The following is an 18,985-nucleotide window of genomic DNA, read 5'->3' as shown; positions in this document are numbered from 1 at the left end:
GACAGTTTTGCCAAAAAAACAAGTTGTTGTTTTTCAGGGGTAAGTTTAATTGAAAGTTTATATAGGAGGTATGACACAGAATGAGGAAGTAAATCCTTCGCGTGTCTAAATCTGTATTTTGTAAATAAATAAGTTAAAAGTTAAAAATGGTGGTGTTTTTTTGTTTAATAGAAGAAACCGTCTCTCGTGAGCTTATTTCTTTTAGGCAGGAAGCGAGAAAAATAATGCGGAAGATGGTGAACCCTATGTGCTGCAATTCTGTGTGTGTGCGTGTGTGAGTGCAAGTGTGTATAACCGCGTAAACAGCCAAGCACGCCGCCAGCACGCAGGGGTTCCCCAGGCGAGCAGCGCGCAAAGAGCCTGCATGCAGACTTTTTGACGAGTTAATCAACAAAACAAAGCTACGCGGATTCGCTGAAGCCGACTGGGCTGCAACACCGGAAGATCAAACAACCCGCAACGAGCTGAGCGTTTGTGAAAAGTGAGATGACCAGATTTGATTGGACAAAGTGACTCGGGATTGCGCCTCCGCCGTGCGCTCTCGCCTCAATCCAAATGCCCAAAGAGTGCAGAAGAAGGTCCTCCAAGGAGGCTGGGCTTCCAGGGACTACTGGAGTACACGACGGCTCACGCTCAGAGAGAAGAACGTCCAGCAAGCCGCCCCAGACCTGCGATGAGCGTGCACAGAAAGCCGCTCTAGTCGCCCCAACGCCCGCAACCCAAGCGCAGGCTGCGATGACGGAGACGCGCCCGGTACCCCAGGTCACCATCACCCCGGAGGGAGGCGGCTCCTCCCGCGAGATGCAGCAGGCGGACTGGGAGGACGAGGTGGACGGGACCCTGCGGAGAAAACTGTCTAACTCCTCCATCTCGTCTACAGGTTCTTCCGCGGTGGAGTCCGAGGATGACCTGCTGAGCGACAACGAGAGCAAAAGCAAAGGCATCGTCGACTTGGAGCACCTGGTGGACCCCGGAGAGGTGAGCTGGTCCATGACCTGACGTGGGTGGGGGGGCGAGACCTTATAGGGAGGCTGTAAGAAATTTGAGTTAACGCTGTTTCCATGCGATCACCAGCAAGTAGGAACATGTTATTTCCCCTGTTTGGTTTCATTGATTTGATATTACAAAATAGGAACATTTGACCCCTTTAGTTGACCTCCAGACATCATTCCATCATAGGCATTCCATTAAAACCTTGTAAAGAGGCAACATTTCCCCTCATCTGACAACTTCCTGCAGTGAAGCCTGTCAGAGAGACGAACTGATGGAGTTTGTAGAGAATCAACAAACCCCAAAAGAAATGTCTACTTTCTATTTGTAAGTGTTTTTAAATTTTTCTGTTTGTAGATTTGGGAGATTTCTTCTTTTCTTAGGCGCCTCGGCCAGATTTGTGTGTTCAGACACGGATCAGATCCTCCAGGAGACAGGAAATTCAATTATCTCCTTTGAAATCCAGTTAAACCTGCGTATATCTGATGGGCGATCAAAGCCTCTCACATCACCTTTATGTCCCCTGCTGGCATGTTATGAACTGTAAGCAAGGAGAGACTTTGACTGCAGAGGGTCAGTATGCTGAGGTTCAAAGTCCTCACTGATCCATACAGAGTATTTGATAATAGTCAGCAGTATTTGAATGATGAAGTTGATCAGAAGTAGACCCGTGCTTGTCTTTCTTTACATTTGGCGTTGGCATATGAGCAAAATAATGTAATTACATGGGGTGATGAAATGTTTACACAGTGGATCCCTTTTCATTAATCCTTTATTTACAAATGTGTGTTTTTTCTTTACCTTGGCATCGAATCTCTCGACATTTAACTCTCCCTCCTTCAGCAAACACACTGGAGTGTTGAAGGTTCGGCCTTTAGTTCAATAGATGCTGAGGGTGGAAGTCTGTTTGCTTTTAACATTCCTGTCTGTCAAACGCCACAGGTGTGTGTGCGTCCATTCAGATGTGTCATTTTTGCATACATACATGTTGTTCAGCTCATGTTGTCTTAGGAGCTTTGGGGAGGAGAACACATGAATACAGCTTTGGGGCTTTCACATCATCTTTTTGTGTGTATTATAGGGAAGTGGAGAGTGATCACCCTGACTCACACTGCTGCCTCTGCCTGTTCGCTCGTTAACAACACAACCTGCTGTTCGTCTTTATTCTCACTTCATTAGGCTCAGGTTCAGTGTGTGTGTGTGTGGGAGAGAGTGTGTGTGAGTGTTTTTATGGTCCAACCACTTCTCTTTGCCTTCTCCATACAAGGTCTGTAGCTGTCACTTTCTTTTAAACAGACTGAATACACATTGCCTGTTAGGCCACTGTGTTACTGTGTGTGTGTGTGTGTGTGTGTGTAAGAGAGAGTGTAGAGTATTTTTCACTGTTGCCTGCATGCGGGGTCGTCCAATCGGCTGAGAGTCGCTCACAAACAAAAGCCCCCTCTAGCCTTTTTTGACTCTTTGGTCTGTGAGACATCACAAGTACAAATGGAAATATGTCGGACATGTCCGCTCTAAAAATAACCACTTTTAATGGAACATTGTGGCCCCGTCAGCCCCCTCCGCCCACCTACAGAGACACGGAGAGAACATCTTATTGGGCAATTATGTTTTGTGGTCCTTTGCCAATTTGAGCCTTGGCCTTTGACATTTCACAAACCGCCACTTCAGGAAGTCAGAAACGCTGGCGTATCAGCACTTAAGCCCGCAGGCGCACATCCACGTGTAACAGAGACGAGGAGGTGAATCACATTAGAATGCTTTCAATGGAACTATCACAGAGGAGAGAATGGAGTCAGACAGACGGACTCAGATTCATTTGATCATATTGCAGGGGTTTGCGTTCCACTGGTCTCCTCAAAATTCAGCCTCTTCATAAGTCAGCCCACATAAATGTTACTTTCGACTTCTGTGATCAGATCTGTATGTTTCTCTGTAAGTCCATCAGGCATTAGATGCAAATGAAGTTGATAGGATCCTACAGAATCCAACAAAAAAGCAAGTCAGTTCCTTTACCTTTACATGATTTGTTCACGTCTTAAGTCTTGAGCGTCACTCACATTAATTCTGGTCCATCTATGAGAGAGAAGCCAGCATGATCCTAATCAGTCTGAACTCAAACGGCTTCAGCCATCCGGGCTGCTCATGACATTGATGTGTGATCAACAACAATTCAAAAGTTTCAATGTCAAACTTTGTGTGAAATATAAATACAAGCCAGAGAGCTGCATGGTGTTTATGTTTATATCAAAACAGATCCATTCCATTCCTCCACTGGCGTTATGATGATTGCAGCGGGCACACAGCACCGCCAGGCCTGGACAAAAGACCTCTCCTTCCAATAATATAATGACATAAAAGACAGAGTAATGACTGTAATGAACATAATATTTATACAGATCTGTCACTGCAACTGTGCATCGTACAGAATCAGCATCATCTCAGCTTGGTTGTTAGATTTTAGCACTTAGCTTCATCTGCCAGATCCATAACAGCAAACTGCTCTCAGGCCATAACAACAATATTTAGGATGAAGCAGGGTAACTATTCTATAGAAAACAATCTTTCTTCTTGGCCTTTGTGGAAGTCGGCCTCTCACGCCTTTGCGCTCAGATATTATCAGTAAACAGCGCGAGTCGGTCAAACAGAGTTAAGTAGCAGCGAGTGAAGCGTATCGCCTGACATTTCACACAGACTCTGAGTGCTGCGGTTCTGCTGTTCACATGGACGGCAGAACAGAAAAACACTTAATCACTACAGGCAGAATGTTTCACTGGCGTCCCCGTTTCATTTCCTGTTTTAATCAGAACACGTAAAGAATGAAGTGACCTCACCCGGGAATTTATTTATTTACATCTTCTTTTATGTTCCTTCTGAGAATGATGATTATGTCAGAGGTAGAGTTTGCAGTAAGTGAGACGGTTTTAGTTGTACAGACTAAAACAAGCAGTTTGGAGCTGTTAAACATAAGTGTGAAGCACTTGTGAAACACGCAAGCTGTTGCTGTGTTTGTTTATGTGTGTGTGTGTGTGTGTGTGTGTGTGTGTGTGGGAGAGAGAGAGAGGGTGTGACAGAACTCTTAAAGTAAACAACCATTAGCCAGTATAATTTGAGCAACAAAAAGAGAACCTAATCCTCCCTTCTTGATGCCGTTCCAGGTTGTTTAGGCTTCATGCCATCATTTGTTTTTTCAGCTCAATGTTTTATTTTTTAAGGAGACACCAGATACAGTTGGCTGGTCACGGGGAGCTGTAGGGGGCGCTGTGCAACGTCAAAGGAACTGACCCGACCTGAGGACATCACGAGGGGTTACTTTGTGTCCATGACTTAAAGCCACAGTAGTCGTCTGCGAGTGCTTTGACCTTTCAAAGTTGTTGTGGTCTCCAGCTCCGACTTGAAATGACTCTTGTGATGACATAAAGGTCGGGTTGCCAGATCTTGCAGTATAAAGCTCCCTGTGACCAGTCAACTCAAATTCAACCTTCACATCTCACTGGAGTTACGGCAGTTTGACCAAACATCACAGATCATGCCTGGTTGCACCTGTGACTCCCTTTCATTCTGATTTCCTGTTGTACGTACGTTGTAAATGTAACAGAATGATGCCCACAGCAGACAATGGCGATGATGTCGTTGATAAGTGCTGATTTCGATCTTCTCTCGAGCAGCCAGGCTGGAGATGCAGATACGAGTTTCCACAGAAGTGGCATTTAACTGGCCTAGTTTTCTGGTTTCACATAGTGGAAAATCAAAGCCGGGCATCAGCGACCTCACGCCGGGACCTCACAGAATCTGATGGTTCTGGTGAATTAGCCATCAGATTAGCCTCTATACCCCAAGCTCTAAGAAATGTGAATTTCTGGACCGACAGAGTTAACTACACGTGGAAATCTCAGTGTGAAATGTTTTTATCTAACCACGATTATTTAGAAAGAAGCTGATTGTTTTGTTCTGCTCTGCTCTGTTCTGCTCTGCTCTGCCAGCTGACCAAGCCGTGGTGGAAGTTAAAGACGGTCGTCTACTGGCCCTTCGGCGCCACACACAGGAGACGATTAAACTGGGTTCAACTAGCCGGACATAAAGGTGTGACGTGTTCAGATCACAGTCAGGTTTCATTTTGAGTCCAGGCTCTTCATCTTCATCATCATCATCATCTCATCTCAGGTAACTTCAAAGCAGCAGATGAAGGCAACATCCTGAAGAAGTTCTCTGAAAATGAGATGCAGTGTTTTGAGAAGCTGAGAGTGGACGCACTGCTCCCGTACGTGCCCGGTTACCACGGTGTCGTGGAGAAAGATGGGGAGTCTTTCCTGCACATGACTGACCTGCTCGTGAACTTTGACCTTCCCAACGTCATGGACTGCAAGATGGGAGTTAGGTAAGAAAACCGTCCTCTTTTACATCCTATTTAGTGGTTGATTGATTGATTTAGATTTTTTTAATATATAATAATAATAATGTCAGATGTGCTTATTTATGTGCTTATCTATTTATATATTAATGGAGATCTGTTGTTGGAATGAAGTGATGACAGCCTGATGTCTGTTTGTGCTGCCTGAAGCGTTTTAGTTCTACAAGGGAACACCTGTTGTAACTGCAGGCTGTATGTTTGGCTTCCTGCCACAGCATGCATGGTGCTCCACACACACACACGCACACACACGCACACACACATTAAAGCACACAGTGTTTTTGCCTCCATATGCAGACAGGGACAGTCACTTTGTGAGCTCCATTTCCGGTTCAAACAACAAGATAGACACACACACACACACATACACGCGCATACGCCCACACACACACTCACTCACTGCTCTCTACCCTCTGGTTCTGTATCTGTATTGTATATTTATGAAACTATGCATTCATTTACTTGTTTGTATACACAGACACATCCAGTTCATAAACACACAGTAATGCAAACATCAATGTAAAACTGTTGCTTATGTCTCATCAACATCTGTGTGTCTGTTTTGTATAATTAGTAAACTACACAAACATATATACACACACACAGCGCTCATATACGTGCTCATATACTTTCACACACACGGAGTGAGAGAGAGAGAGAGAGAAAGAGAGTGAGAGACAGAGACAGAGCGGAGAGAGAGAGGGTGTCCCTGGAGACTCCCCTTTGTCAAAAACAGTCAAACCACACAGTTGCACAACCGCTAATTTGCACAAACACACACTCAGGCGTTTACACAGTGAAGCAGGCAGTCGCTGGAGTTTCCTCTCAGCTTCCCTCTTCTGTACAGAGGAAGTTTAACTCACAAACTGAAACTGAAATTTACCTCTGTAGGCCATCATAAACCAAGTGTAGCTCTGCACTCACACGCTGTTCAGCAACAACATCTAACAACCATACAGGCGTTCAGATAACAATAACTTTGTGATTACAAATTGGGCCTTTTCCTCTGCATCACAACACAACATTCCATGTGTCTAATACAAATTTCTTGGGGTTGTGAATGCAACACAAAACCTGGAAATGGAGATTTTTGCAATCCTCTATGCCGTTGCAGGACGTACTTAGAGGAGGAGCTGGTCCGAGCGCGGGATCGTCCCAAAATGAGAAAGGACCTGTACGAGAAAATGATGGAGGTGGACCAAGACGGGCCGACGCCCCAGGAGCATTCACAGCGGGCCGTCACCAAGCCCCGCTACATGCAGTGGAGGGAGACCATGAGCTCCACACGCAACCTGGGCTTCAGGATAGAAGGGATCAAGGTAGAATCTCAAGTGTGTGCAATCTGTCTGTGTGTGTGTCTGTGTGTGTGTGTGTGTGTGCCAGGGACGATGTTATTGAGGATCATCTTTCTTCTGTTCAGAAATGTGACGGCACGTGCCGCACAGACTTCAAGAAAACCCGATCGAAGCAGGATGTGATCCAAGTGTTCAAGGACTTCACGGGAGGGAACGTCGGCATCATCGTATGTGACAGTTACACACATCAGACGTTCTTGTATGCACAGACACACAAAGCAAACTCGTAAAGCCTCACACACACACCAACTACAAACAGGCCTGTTGAACCACCATCATGTGTGTGTATCAGTGAAATGATCACACAGCGGTAAGTTGTGTGTGAGCTTCTGTTAAGCCGTATTGTGTTTGAACAGCAAAAGCAAATATACATCTCGTTACAAAGTGAAGGCTGGAGTCAACACCGATTGACTCACAGTTGGAGGTTCCCAAACATGGCGGTGATGGCCCCATTACATCACATCGATATGTTGTTGTTCATCATGAGTTCAAATCGTTCAAGCACTCAACCTGCAACACACACACACACACACACACACACACACACACACACACACACACACACACACACAACTGCCCAATGTTTATGAAGTGAATCTGTCTCTGTTTCCCTCGTGGTGCAGAAGTCCTACCTGGACAGACTGGTGGAGATCCAGCAGGCTCTCAACAAGTCAGAATTCTTCAAGAGACATGAGGTGATGATTGATCGCCGTGGTGACTGATGAACGTCTACGTAAACACAGAGAAACAGAGAAGGAATGATGAAGTCTTTGTTTCCCGCAGGTCATTGGCAGTTCTCTTCTCTTTATCCACGACCAAACGGGCAAAGCAGAAGTCTGGATCATTGACTTTGGAAAGACCACGGTTTTACCAGAGGGCAGGACGTTAAACCATAACGTGCCTTGGCAGGAGGGGAACCAGGAGGACGGCTACCTGTGGGGACTGGACAACCTCGTCCAGACGCTTGAGTCTGTAAACAATGAAGACAGCAGCCGGACAGAGACGGATCATGCATGAACTTTGACTTGTAGATAGGTGGAAGGAAATTTGAAGTGTTGATTTGTTTGGGGAAGTTGTCAAATACAGTAAGATACGAGCAGCACCAATTGTAATCCTGGGCTCTCTTCTATGAAATGACTACAAATATTGAAAAAGTAGGGAGACTGTGACACTGACACAAAGCAGAGGTGGAAACGCTGCAGAGTGGAGGACAGCCGGTGAATTTGTCACTAGTTACTGAACGAATGAACAAAGGAGCTGACACTAATTCCACCTGGAAGCGCAGGGTTGCTGCTTTTTAGCTTGGGAGGATGTGACAGAACAGGAAAGGAGCAGGAAATCAAAATCAAAACAAGATTAAAAAAGTGAATAATCACAACTCAAACTGTCACAATCCACCTTCCATTCCTCAGTGTAGCGTTAGAGGAGGAGAGCTCAGCCATAACACTGACATATGCATCAATCTATGCTTCATCCCCTGATTCAATCCCTTTAATCAGAATCATAATTACAATCATTTCATGAACACAGATGCTGCATTGTATGTTGTAGTACATTTTGTATTCTAGTATATGTTTTGTTCAGGTCGTTGTCATTATTCCTTAAATCACGACATAGCAAATGTTGTATAAATAAATAAAATGCAAAAGTTAAGGGGAAGTTAAAGGGAGAGGATAATGTTTTAATATTAAATAGTAAAACACTATTGTGGTATCCACATATGTTAATGAGGGCTGATATACTGTACAATAAAGACATGTAGATCACTGCGGCTCTTCATTTCTGCAGCATGTAAACTGTGTAATGCAGCTGTGACCGATGAAAGCACGGAGAGAATGTTTATGTATACATAATGAATATGTATGTTCATTTATTTGTGGCACAGTTAAGATGAAAACATGAAAGACAGGAGATTGCATAGATGGTCTTTGCTCGTTTTGGTTGAGGTATCACACACACACACACCCAGATAGATAAACAATAAAGGGGACAGGGTTTACAATGAGTGTTAAATTAAATGTTGAAGGACCTGAAAAAACACGCGCACAAACAGTGAAGGGAAATGTGTGGATGGTTGGAGGTGTAAAAGTCATCAATCAATCCGTATTTCTTAATGGCACATATAACTGTAGGAAACTAAATGAGCCTTATGGTTATCTACCTTTTCTAAAAGCTGAACTGGAGTTTGTTGTCAAGGGAAACGCTTCTGTCAAACAGAAACCAAAGTAAACAACTCTCACGTCAACAGGCCTGAGATAAAAGCTACAGCTAACCGACAGAACCCTCCACACGATGTCACTTCTCTCTCAAAATACTCAAAAAATAAACTATATTTAGGATTAATATTTAGATAAATATGAATATCACTAAAGCTACAAGCATGAGGAAGATTAAAACAAGCGGTACATCAAAATATCAACAGTAAAATAGATTTTCACAATTCAATCTTTCCGGACTGAAGCAGCTGGTTTGGTATCCTAAACTTGACTACCGCCCCCTGCTGAGTAAACGTAGGTACTACCGGTGGCGGTAATTAATGGCAGTGATCGACTATGAACGGATCCATACTAAAACACACAAATCAACACGAAAAAACGCTAAATACGAAACAAATGGAATGGGTTAGTCCAGTGTAAAGACGTTTATACAAAAATAGCTAATATTTTCACAGCTGTGTGGTCGTCGTCTGCGTTTCCTGTTTGGAAATGTTTGGATGTCGGCACAGAGGAGCGAGTTGTAATTTAAATTCTGTAAAGCCGATAAAGAGATGAATCTGTAAACATGAATCACTGTCAAACATATTTCCAGAAATAAACCTTATTGTGATGTCACATTTAAGGGGTCAAAGTATACAAGGGTCACGTAAACAAATGCTCCATACTATTCACACAACTATAGACCAATGAAACGCTGCATTCTATGTTTGGTGAATCCACCAATTCAAGTGATTTGCTACCCTAAACTAAGATTAAAGCATGTGCATGGACATTATAGCAATATTTTTAGGCTTTTCATGGTGTTAATTTACATTAGAAACAACAAAGTCCAACTGACTGATCACCAGAACTAACACGCAACACAAACTAACACACGGAAAACACAAAGAAACGTGTTGAAACTACAGCAGGTCTATACAGCCGCCCCTCGCCGCCATTGTCCAGTGTTCTGCTACCAGAGAGCCGAAGCCAGAGGAAGGACTCTTATTCCAGCTCTGCTTACATAATGCTGAAGGCCTTGAGAGAGTGTGTGTGTGTGTTCCAGCATTGCAGGAGCTCTAATGAGTTTCCTATACGCTCTTCCCACAAAACTCCAGAACAGGGTGCGTTCATGTTTGTGTATTAAAATGCCGAATCCAGCATAAAAAGAGGCCCTGGGCATCAGAGAGGAGTTTGATCCTCCATCCAACCCCCCTGTGGAGACGCTGTGAGCTCTGTCCTCAGATTGGAGTGACGCTCAGGTCTTCAGACAGAGAGAAGCCGGAGTCTCGGTCGCGCGTGGGTTTTTCCGGTTTGGCGTGTCTCCTCACATCCTCGTGGCCGTAGCTGGCGTGGCGCTTCAGCAGCAGTTTGGGCATACATGAAGAGGACGTATGGTGGCCTGATGAGGCTTTGCCAAGTCCCAGGATGGAGCCTGTGGAGACGCTGGGGGCGGAGCTGGTGTTTGTGATGGCCTCCCGAGCTTTAGGCACAACCAGTGGCAGGCTCTCTGCCTCGTAGCTTTGCTCGTCATAGGCGTAGTTGACGTTGCCACAAGGGAAACTCTGGAGCTTAGCAAGGTCCATGCCAGCTGCAAGGGATCCAGCCGTTATGCCCCCTGCTGGGCTTTTATGGGAAGACATGGCTGGGGCAGCTTGAGGGGGCGCTGTTGAGGGGGAGCAGAGGGTGGAAGGGCTGGGATGGGTGCTATTGGTGCCATCGCATCTTGGCTCAGCGCATTCTGAGGTGCGAGTGCAGGCCTGAGGAACCTCTGGGTTTGGGGAGCTTGAGAGCGGCATGGACTGAGTGTGAGCCAGTGTCTTCTTCCCCCTATTGAAGTTCTCCAAGACCCAGGAGCCGTAAGTGGGGTTCCATAGGTTCTTAGTCTTGTTCTTCAGCCTCTGACTCCCTGAGGAGGAGTTGTTTCTGGAGCACGGTCGGTGTTGGAGCGGCTCGGTGTGGAGCCACGGGCCTCCGGTGCAGACGCCTCCAGGGGCGGGGACGGGCTCGGCCCAAGAGGGCTCCGCCGCCTTGTGATGGACAGGCTGTGTTTTCTGGAGGAGCAGATGTGACTTTGTGGGTTGAGGGGTAAGTGAGGTGGGACACAGGCCCAGAGCGGAAAGGCCGAGCTGGGAGGAGGAATCCTGGGAAACGGGGCGCGAAACCAGGAGTGGAGTGAGGCTGCTGGAGGTGTGATCAGAGGGACGGATCACTGCGCCGCCATCGTCCTCTGTAGTGGGACCATACTCCACTGGCAAGGGTGTGTTGATCACATCTGGGTCCTGATGGAGAGGAGGAGGGGTGTAATACCAAAAACATTAACACGGAAGGACAAAGGTGTGGGAAAACAATAATTGGCTTAACAAACAATGACTACTGGCAAGTGATGCAGGTGTTGACAGGTGTGATGTTAAGTTTACCTGAGTGCAGTAGTTGATTCTCTCCAGGATGGTTGAGAAGTTGGGCCTGTGCTCTGGACAGTGCTGCCAACACTGAGTCATGATCCGATAACTACACAGCAACAAAGCAGCGGTGGGACATAAACACAGTGTGAATATGTACAGATCAGCTTAGAGGTTATTTAACTGTTTATCTGATAAAGGTAAAGGTAAGATTGTGTAATATTCAAAGTAAAGAAAGGAAATGGAAGTGTATCAAACATTCTGGAGGTTTACATTGGTGTTCTGATACTCACACGGGCCCTGGACAGCCTTTGGGAGGATCCATCCGGCCTCCGCTGGTGACGAACTCCAGCACCTCCTGGTTGGTCTTGCAGGGATACGGCATGTAACCCAGAGAGAGGATCTCCCACAGCAGGACCCCAAAAGACCTGCAGGGGGAGCCAAACGGACTGGATTGGCTGAAATGTATGCCTGTGTGTGTGTGTGTGTGTGAAATAAGTCTGCTCACACATTCATTCACTCAAATTGTTGTGCCTCTTCCCTTCCCTTTGCGTTGTAGGTCTTAATCTAAAAGATCAAAACATGCCTCATCTAGAATATAAATATAAATGTTCATAATTGTTTTGTGTCTCTTCTTGTGTGTGTTTTGTTTACCAGGTATCAGTCTTGCAGGTGAAGATGCCCTCCATGAAGGCCTCGGGTGGCATCCATTTGACTGGCAGCATGGCACGACCACCTTTCCTATAATAGCTGGCCCTGAGGAAAAAGAGGGAGAAGAAGAAGAGCAGCGCCATCAGGAATGAGATACGGGCATTTATTACCCATTTCAAAGAAGAGGCAAACATCACCAGGCCACGAACCCTCTAAGTACATTTAGAAACTGAGACCCATGGAGGAAAATTAGATCTCTTTTGAAACGCTCCTCCATTTACCATAATCAGTCCGGAGCTGCCTGGACTCCTGCCCCCGCAGAGACGCATCATCATAAAGCATATTGACGGCTTTACTCCAGTGTGCGGGCTGCATACATATTCACCTGTATATGTCTCTGGCCATGCCAAAGTCCCCGATCTTGGCCACCCTGTCCTGGCCGGAGCAGGTCAGCAGGCAGTTTCTTGCAGCGATGTCTCTGAAAAATGCAAAGATGGTTTAACGCCCAGACCCCCAGACCCGGTCTCTCTGGGTTCAAACATGTCCTCACCCTCACCCTCATTATATTTCACTATCATACAATAAAAAGACCCAGGCCTGGATAACACACTGTTATTCTATACTTGTGTGTGAAAAGTGGTCGACGCCCACACTCAGCTCCCATTCAAACTAAGCCCTCTGCAGTGATGACAGAGGGTGCGGGGCTTGAACCTGTGTATGAAGTGGTTCTCCTCCAGGTAGCGACAGCCGCATGCGATGTCTCTGGCCATGCGCAGCAGCTCCCTCATAGTGAGACAAGAGGACTGGCCCTGGGGAAAGGACAACACTTATCAGCACCGGATTTCAAATCACACACACACACACACACAGAATAATGTGTGTAGACGTACAGCTCGCGGCCTGTTCTGTCTCAGGAAGCTCTTCATGTCCCCGCCGGTCATCAGCTCCAGCAGGATGAAGCGAGGTAGGATGTTCAGGCTGACGCCGATGCAGCGCACAATATTCTCGTGGCTGAACTTACTGCATGGGGGAAACAGGAAACAGTGAATGACAAGTGGCTTTGCATGGGTCTGCAGACAAGTGTGTGTATGTGTGTGTGTGATTGTGTGTAGTGTGAAGACTGTATATGTGTGTTTGTTTATAGTCACAGGAAATCACTCCCTGAGATCAAAGAATATATTTAAACACATTTAACAGTTGTTGATTTACATGTTCATACACACACACACACACAAGCATGCTGTGAATGATCTAACTAGCTAACAGGAAACAGCTGGAAAATGAAACCCAGAACAAGCAGCAACCTGACGAGAAGCTGCGACACCAACCAAGCTGACTGATGAAGATGATGGATTTTGTTTTGGTTTCCATCTTGTCTGGATGCACCTGTTGCTTATCTGAACAGTGTGTGTGTGGGTGTGTGTGTGAGAGGTGTGATCGTGTAATAAACTGCTTCAGGTGTAGTGATGTGTGAGCCGGGTTGCACAGCTGCAGTTTGTGACTCAGCGTGTTTCCATCCCAGCGTACCTCATAATCAACGCCTCCATCAGGAAATCCATTTCATCCTGCTCCGAGCAGATTTCCGGGAGAGTCTGTGTGGAGAAGAAAAAACGGGGAGAAGCAGAGAGGCATGTGTTAGACTGTGTGTGTGTGTGTGTATGTGTGCAGGTGCTCATCAGCAGACCATTGAGAAGCTGGCACCCCCCTGTGGAGTTCATTGTAATGCTGAGCTTCCAGCACCCTGCTGCTGCTTTTACGTAAGAGTGCCTGGAGGCCTCTAGGGGAACAACTCCGTGGTTTCTCCCTCATTGGTTTCATGCAATCACGCCGTCGCCTGTGGTGTTTAGTTGAGGAGACACTGACCTTTATGGCCACCTGCATGGGGACGTTATCACTGCTCATCCCGAGAATTCGTCCTTCGTAGACTTCACCGAAAGCACCGTGACCAAGAGCTCTGTATAGAAATAACACGGTCAGCTTCCAATGCTAAACACAGCCTAGGACCATCAGTGTGTGTGTGTGTGTGTGCGTGTGTGTATGTGTGTTTTGTGTACCTGAGGAGTGTGATGTTCTTGCGCGGCACCTCCTTCAGTTCGTTGAGCGAGGCGGCCTTCCCGGCGAAGCAGTAGTTGGGGTTGTAGTCCGTCATGATGGTGGAGGAGCGGATCTTGCTCAGTTTGTACTCGGGGCTCTGCAGACGGCCCCTCACCGCTTGCAGGTCGTTCTTCCGCCGGTACCACACTGAGAAACGGCGACAAAGGCAGAGAGGCAAAGTGGCGTTATTTGGAAAGAAAGTCACTACCTGAACTGTAACCACGACGACCGGCCGGTTAGGAGCGGTAACACAAGGAGGGGAGGAGCTGCATGGTAGTGCTGGATGCTTGTGTTGATATGGGCGATAAGACCTTTGTGACATTATGAGGTTCTATCTGTCATTTAACAACAGAAAGATAACGTGCTTGATAACGTGCTTAACTAATTTGTCAGATAGAACCTTTGTGATAGTGAGGTCAAACTGTCCTCTCCTTGGTTACTGCTCCCACACTGTCTTTTGCCAGGGAGTTTGGACTCACCCGCCGTGGAGGACGGCCCTCGTCCCCGATGCAGGTTGGTAGTCTGCCAGGGAGGGGCCGTTGCGTGCAGGTAAGGGATGCCGTCGAGCCTTCGCCCGGTGCAGACGCTAGGGGTGGCCGGGGGGGGGGAGGGAGGGGAGGGGGGGTGGTAGATAGGGTGGGAGTGGGTGTGGGTATGTTGCGGAGGAGGGGGTGAGTGAGATGGGAGGGGAAGAAGAAGAAGTAGAAGAAGAGGAGAAAGAGGTTAAGAATGGGGAGGAAGAGGAGGGAGAGGAGATGGAGGGCAGGAGGTGGGGCACCCAGGGAACAGACTACCTCCCTGCATTGGGGAGAGCTCAGGTGAAGAGACACCATTAACCTGGTGTGTGTGTGTGTGTGTGTGTGTGTGTGAAGCTCGTACAGTGATAACAACAGCAGCACAAATCATTCAGTCATATTCAGTCAAGGCTCTTTGTTTGTTTAAGTGCTTAATTTATTCACTGACAAACTCAAACTCACACACGGCTGCTACACACAACGCAGTTAGTCAGTCAGTTAGCTCAGCAAAGTGTCACACACAAGAACACAGTGTGACAAAACAGCCGTGTTACCAAGACGTGTTTACACCAAATCAAACCTTGCGTCACGTTGTGCTTTCTGTCTTTCATCTGAAAACCAAACAAATGACGAATATCTGCTGACTCTATCGCTTTTATATCCGCAGCGTATTCTAGTGCTAGACAGGGTTCATCCTCTGAGGAGCATGAATGCCACTGGTGATATCTGGCTGAACTCCGACCCATGACGCTGCTTTTGTATTTGTCGTGCTGAGGCAAAAAGGTGGAAGGTAATTTGACGACCCGAGTACAGGGAAAGCTTTTGCTCCGCTTCATACTAATCAATCAAAATGTGAGGATTTCCGTCCCATTTCTCTTCAACAGACGAGTGTCAATAAGGCGTCCGTGGTGCAAAAGCTGGTAGTCCCTCACTGTCCTATATTCCTGCATATGTGGCTGTTAATACTACATACATACATACATGCTGCATCATATAAAGTGTCTGTGGTTAATAAAGCTGCTAAATGGATCTGGATTACAACATAAGTCAATGTGAAATATTACACCCTAAGTTACATAGCAGCTTTTCTACCTCAATGATCTTTTTTGAGACGAAAGATAAAAAAAATGAATGAATGCCATTACTATATTTAGTTATTAGCTTTGTGTCTCTTATCCCTCAAATGTTAAACCCATCAAAAGTAGTCCATTGTTAATTCCCTAATGATTCCTATATTAAAGGTGTGTACTTGTGCAAGAGACCTCGGTTAAGCATTTTACAGAATATTTCACTTTGATCTGTCGATTGTAGATATTACATCATATTTCTAAATGCTAATTCACTCCCTGTCCTCTCATCACATCCCAGTGTGTCGTTACACTGCACAGCTCAGCCGACACGCCAGGGGATTTCTGTCAATCAAGGAGAATCTTTTTACATTCTATTCCCCCCCCCTGCTGTGCGTCACCATCTTCTCACAATTACGTCTGAGCCTCACTGTCGAGGCAAAGTCTTTCAATTTCAACTTCAATTTACACTGAGGCGTTTGCAGCGCGTTCTCCTACCACACCTCCATTCAATGACAGAAATCAATCATGCGCTTGTATCTCCTCGTTATCACATTTTCCAAAACATCACCGCCGCGACTTGCTGGTGATGAAACTTGTCACAATGCGGTCGATACATTTTGTCAGTACGGTGTCAATCATCTTTCCCACAGTTCCTTTATCCGCCAGAGTCAGTGGAGGACGTTTAGAAGCTAATCGAAGGTGAACGCGGGACGTGGGAGCGTCTGTGCTGTGCTCATAGGCGGTGGAAGGTGGAGGGCACAGACTGGACACAGAAGTGGACGAGTCTCTTACTCAGGATGACGCCGACGCAGATCAGCGCGATGCCGCTGGCGACGGTGGAGGCCATGACCGCCAGGATCAGCGTGGTGGACATCTGAGAGGCTGGACCCTGAGGGGCTGCTGGGGAGACAAAGGGTGAAGTCATGATGAAGACGAAGGTTGGTGACTAGACTGGTGTTTGGTGTTGTGTGTTAGCCGGGGACGATGCTGGTGTTTCCGTACCTACAGCACCTGTACACGTCACATTGTCACTGGCCAGGACTTCGTCATCGTGGCACAGACAGAAGATGAGGTGTGTGTCCTCGTCTCGCTCGCAGCTCTGCGTCTGACAGTGGCTGCAGTTCAGCTGGACTTTGATCTCACACTCGCCGTGACTCTCCATGGCTGGGAGGGGATGACACACACACACACACACACACACACAAACACACACACACACACACACACACGGTTGTAATGCAAAGATGAGGCAATGAGTTTGAGAGGGGACTTGATGACTCTGCAGGTTTCTACACCACAGAGGGAATACATCAGCTTCACTTTCAAGAAATCACAATTTTGCATGTATGTGGTAGAATTGATTGTGTAGATGTGTGTAAAACGTGTTCTTTGCATTGTCCTGATGTCAGCTGCATTGTGCTCTATTTTAAAATTTCAAATAAATTCAATGAATCAATCAATGGACAACAATGTCTCGCTCTTCACAATGGAGGTCTGTTTGTGTGGAACTCAAGGCAACGAGCTCCATGAGGCTGTGAATTAGCTGCACGCACACACACAAAAACACAACTATGCATGAGCACGAGGGTGAACGCCTCTCACTCCGTCTCTGTCTTTGTCTCTCATTGCGTGTCCCATATTATTACATCCCTAATGTCTTCTGTCCCATGGATTCTTCCTTTTTTCCCATACTCATTAAGGTTTAGGGAGTTTTTCCTCGTTTTCCCACAGAGCTTTGGGCTTTGATATAGTGTGTGTGTGTGTGTGTGTGTGTGTGTGTGTGTGTGTGTGTGTGTGTGTGTGTGTGTGTGTGTGTGTGTGTGTGTTATGAGACTCAGCCTCACCCGCTAGAGGTTGGAGGAAAATCTCTCCCATGGGATGGATGAACGAGACTCCGTCCTGGCCGTCAGATGTGATGTCGTCGGTCAGAGCAGCGTCACCTCCTGTCAAACAAAGAGTCGTGAACCGTCCAATCACACGTCACTACTCGTCTCCTCCTCTTCCATCCACCCAAACACAGACATGGAAAAATGAAACGTCTAATTATACTTTATGTCTGTAGATGAGTCATACACTTAAAGTGATGATATTTTCTGAGTTCTTCTGCCAGGAAGTGGTGATTAGCATGGCAGTGAATTATCTAATTATACTCTATAATCAGGAGTCCTTGAGGACGCGTGAAAATATATTATTGCAATACGTTGTCTCAGTCAAGATCATCTATCTCTGTTAGGACACACTAAAGCCACTGAACATAATTGAATTTTGAGTTAAGTATAGATATTTAGACACTTAAATCTGGACGCTCTGACTGATTGACGTTACCTCTGTACCCTCCTCCGCCTCCTCCGGCGGTGCAAGCCCCGCCTCCGCCGCCAAAGCCTCCGAACGTGGACCAGCTGAGCTTAGAGAGAGCCAGGGGACACGAGGACCCGCCCTGGGCACCCTCCACCAGAGACATGCCGGCCCTCACATAAGGACTCGGGCCGTCCCTCCATCCTCCTCCCCCACCTGACAGGAACAATCAGAACAAAGCTGTTACAGCAGAAACTTTTATTTGGATCAAAATCAAATCATGGCGGTGTGTGTAAAGTTATGTTCTTGCAACCTGTGAATCATGTTCTGCTGAGGATTATGGTACAATATTGAATCAATATAGATCTATAGTAAATAGAAGGGAAAATGTTCTTTTGCAAGGCATTAAGAGTTCATTAATGTGGAAAAAGCCTTGAAAATGACAGAAATCCAACAAATAATTTTCTTGTTTATGGATTGATGTGATGCTGCTGTGTGAAGACAAAATCCATTCCATAGTTTTGAGAGCGAGGAAGGACGCAGAGGGAGCATTTGCTGGCAGCGGCGTAGATCAGAGGACAGGCTGCTGGATTGCAGCCCAAAACTATGAGCAGATTGGATCCCGTCATGGAGGTTTTTGTCTCCTGGGTTTTGAATCCGGTACGAAACAGGAAGCCAGCAGGAGGCGGCTTACAAGTTCATCACATGGGGGGGGGGGGGAGCGAACCTACAGGATGAGGCTTTGGCTCCAGCCCCAGCCTGGCAGTGAGTTTTGATGAGTCTGACACCACGACAAAACTAAACCAGCAGGTTGTTGTTGTGATTGTGGCGCCCTCACTGCCCTCCGCTTGTTCAATGTCAGCTTATACAGGAATTAACATATGTTGATAAAAATGTATGTCAGGTGTTTTGTTGTTGTAGTTCTACACAGCTGCCAGTAGATGTTACTAAACGGCCACATGCAGCTTATTACGTCCATAAATCTGAACATGTGACTCTTTACGGTG

At 46.5% G+C, this 18,985-nt stretch overlaps 2 protein-coding genes across 2 annotated transcripts in view; one reads left to right on the top strand and one right to left on the bottom strand.

Annotated features, from left to right (window-relative positions):
* Positions 1 to 261: 261 nt before the first annotated feature.
* Positions 262 to 8,522, top strand: itpka (inositol-trisphosphate 3-kinase A). The gene is made up of 7 exons (XM_076165570.1): positions 262 to 978; positions 4,974 to 5,073; positions 5,155 to 5,368; positions 6,516 to 6,720; positions 6,822 to 6,923; positions 7,380 to 7,451; positions 7,540 to 8,522. Exons 1-7 carry the CDS (start codon positions 556 to 558, stop codon positions 7,771 to 7,773), a joined length of 1,350 nt encoding a protein of 449 aa, XP_076021685.1. The 5' UTR covers positions 262 to 555; the 3' UTR covers positions 7,774 to 8,522.
* A 1,364-nt stretch (positions 8,523 to 9,886) lies between these two features.
* Positions 9,887 to 18,985, bottom strand: part of ltk (leukocyte receptor tyrosine kinase) — a 28,134-nt gene continuing 19,035 nt past the window's right edge. Inside the window, exons 16-29 of the mRNA XM_076165564.1 lie at positions 18,009 to 18,194; positions 17,528 to 17,626; positions 16,686 to 16,847; positions 16,476 to 16,580; positions 14,059 to 14,245; positions 13,868 to 13,958; positions 13,532 to 13,596; positions 12,895 to 13,024; positions 12,716 to 12,813; positions 12,390 to 12,482; positions 12,008 to 12,109; positions 11,647 to 11,781; positions 11,372 to 11,462; positions 9,887 to 11,233 (exon numbers count right to left, since the gene is read on the bottom strand). Of these exons, the coding sequence (XP_076021679.1) occupies positions 10,193 to 11,233; positions 11,372 to 11,462; positions 11,647 to 11,781; positions 12,008 to 12,109; positions 12,390 to 12,482; positions 12,716 to 12,813; positions 12,895 to 13,024; positions 13,532 to 13,596; positions 13,868 to 13,958; positions 14,059 to 14,245; positions 16,476 to 16,580; positions 16,686 to 16,847; positions 17,528 to 17,626; positions 18,009 to 18,194 (2,585 nt within the window). The 3' untranslated portion in view covers positions 9,887 to 10,192. The remainder of the gene's footprint in view (positions 11,234 to 11,371; positions 11,463 to 11,646; positions 11,782 to 12,007; positions 12,110 to 12,389; positions 12,483 to 12,715; positions 12,814 to 12,894; positions 13,025 to 13,531; positions 13,597 to 13,867; positions 13,959 to 14,058; positions 14,246 to 16,475; positions 16,581 to 16,685; positions 16,848 to 17,527; positions 17,627 to 18,008; positions 18,195 to 18,985) is intronic.

This window comes from Genypterus blacodes, unplaced genomic scaffold (assembly GCF_046128005.1).
Source record: "Genypterus blacodes isolate CSIRO-AG114 ecotype Tasmania unplaced genomic scaffold, CSIRO-AGI_Gbla_v1 ptg000147l_1, whole genome shotgun sequence".
Taxonomy (NCBI): domain Eukaryota; kingdom Metazoa; phylum Chordata; class Actinopteri; order Ophidiiformes; family Ophidiidae; genus Genypterus; species Genypterus blacodes.
Note: the sequence above shows the minus strand (reverse complement) of the source record. Positions and strands in the feature narration are given on the sequence as shown.

Bases quoted from the DNA above. Each gene is read 5' to 3' on its own strand.
- itpka (XM_076165570.1), top strand. From the start codon at position 556: ATGCCCAAAGAGTGCAGAAGAAGGTCCTCCAAGGAGGCTGGGCTTCCA. The intron at 979-4,973 runs GTGAGCTGGTCC...CTGCTCTGCCAG, and splicing joins ACCTGGTGGACCCCGGAGAG to CTGACCAAGCCGTGGTGGAA. The intron at 5,369-6,515 runs GTAAGAAAACCG...ATGCCGTTGCAG, and splicing joins GACTGCAAGATGGGAGTTAG to GACGTACTTAGAGGAGGAGC.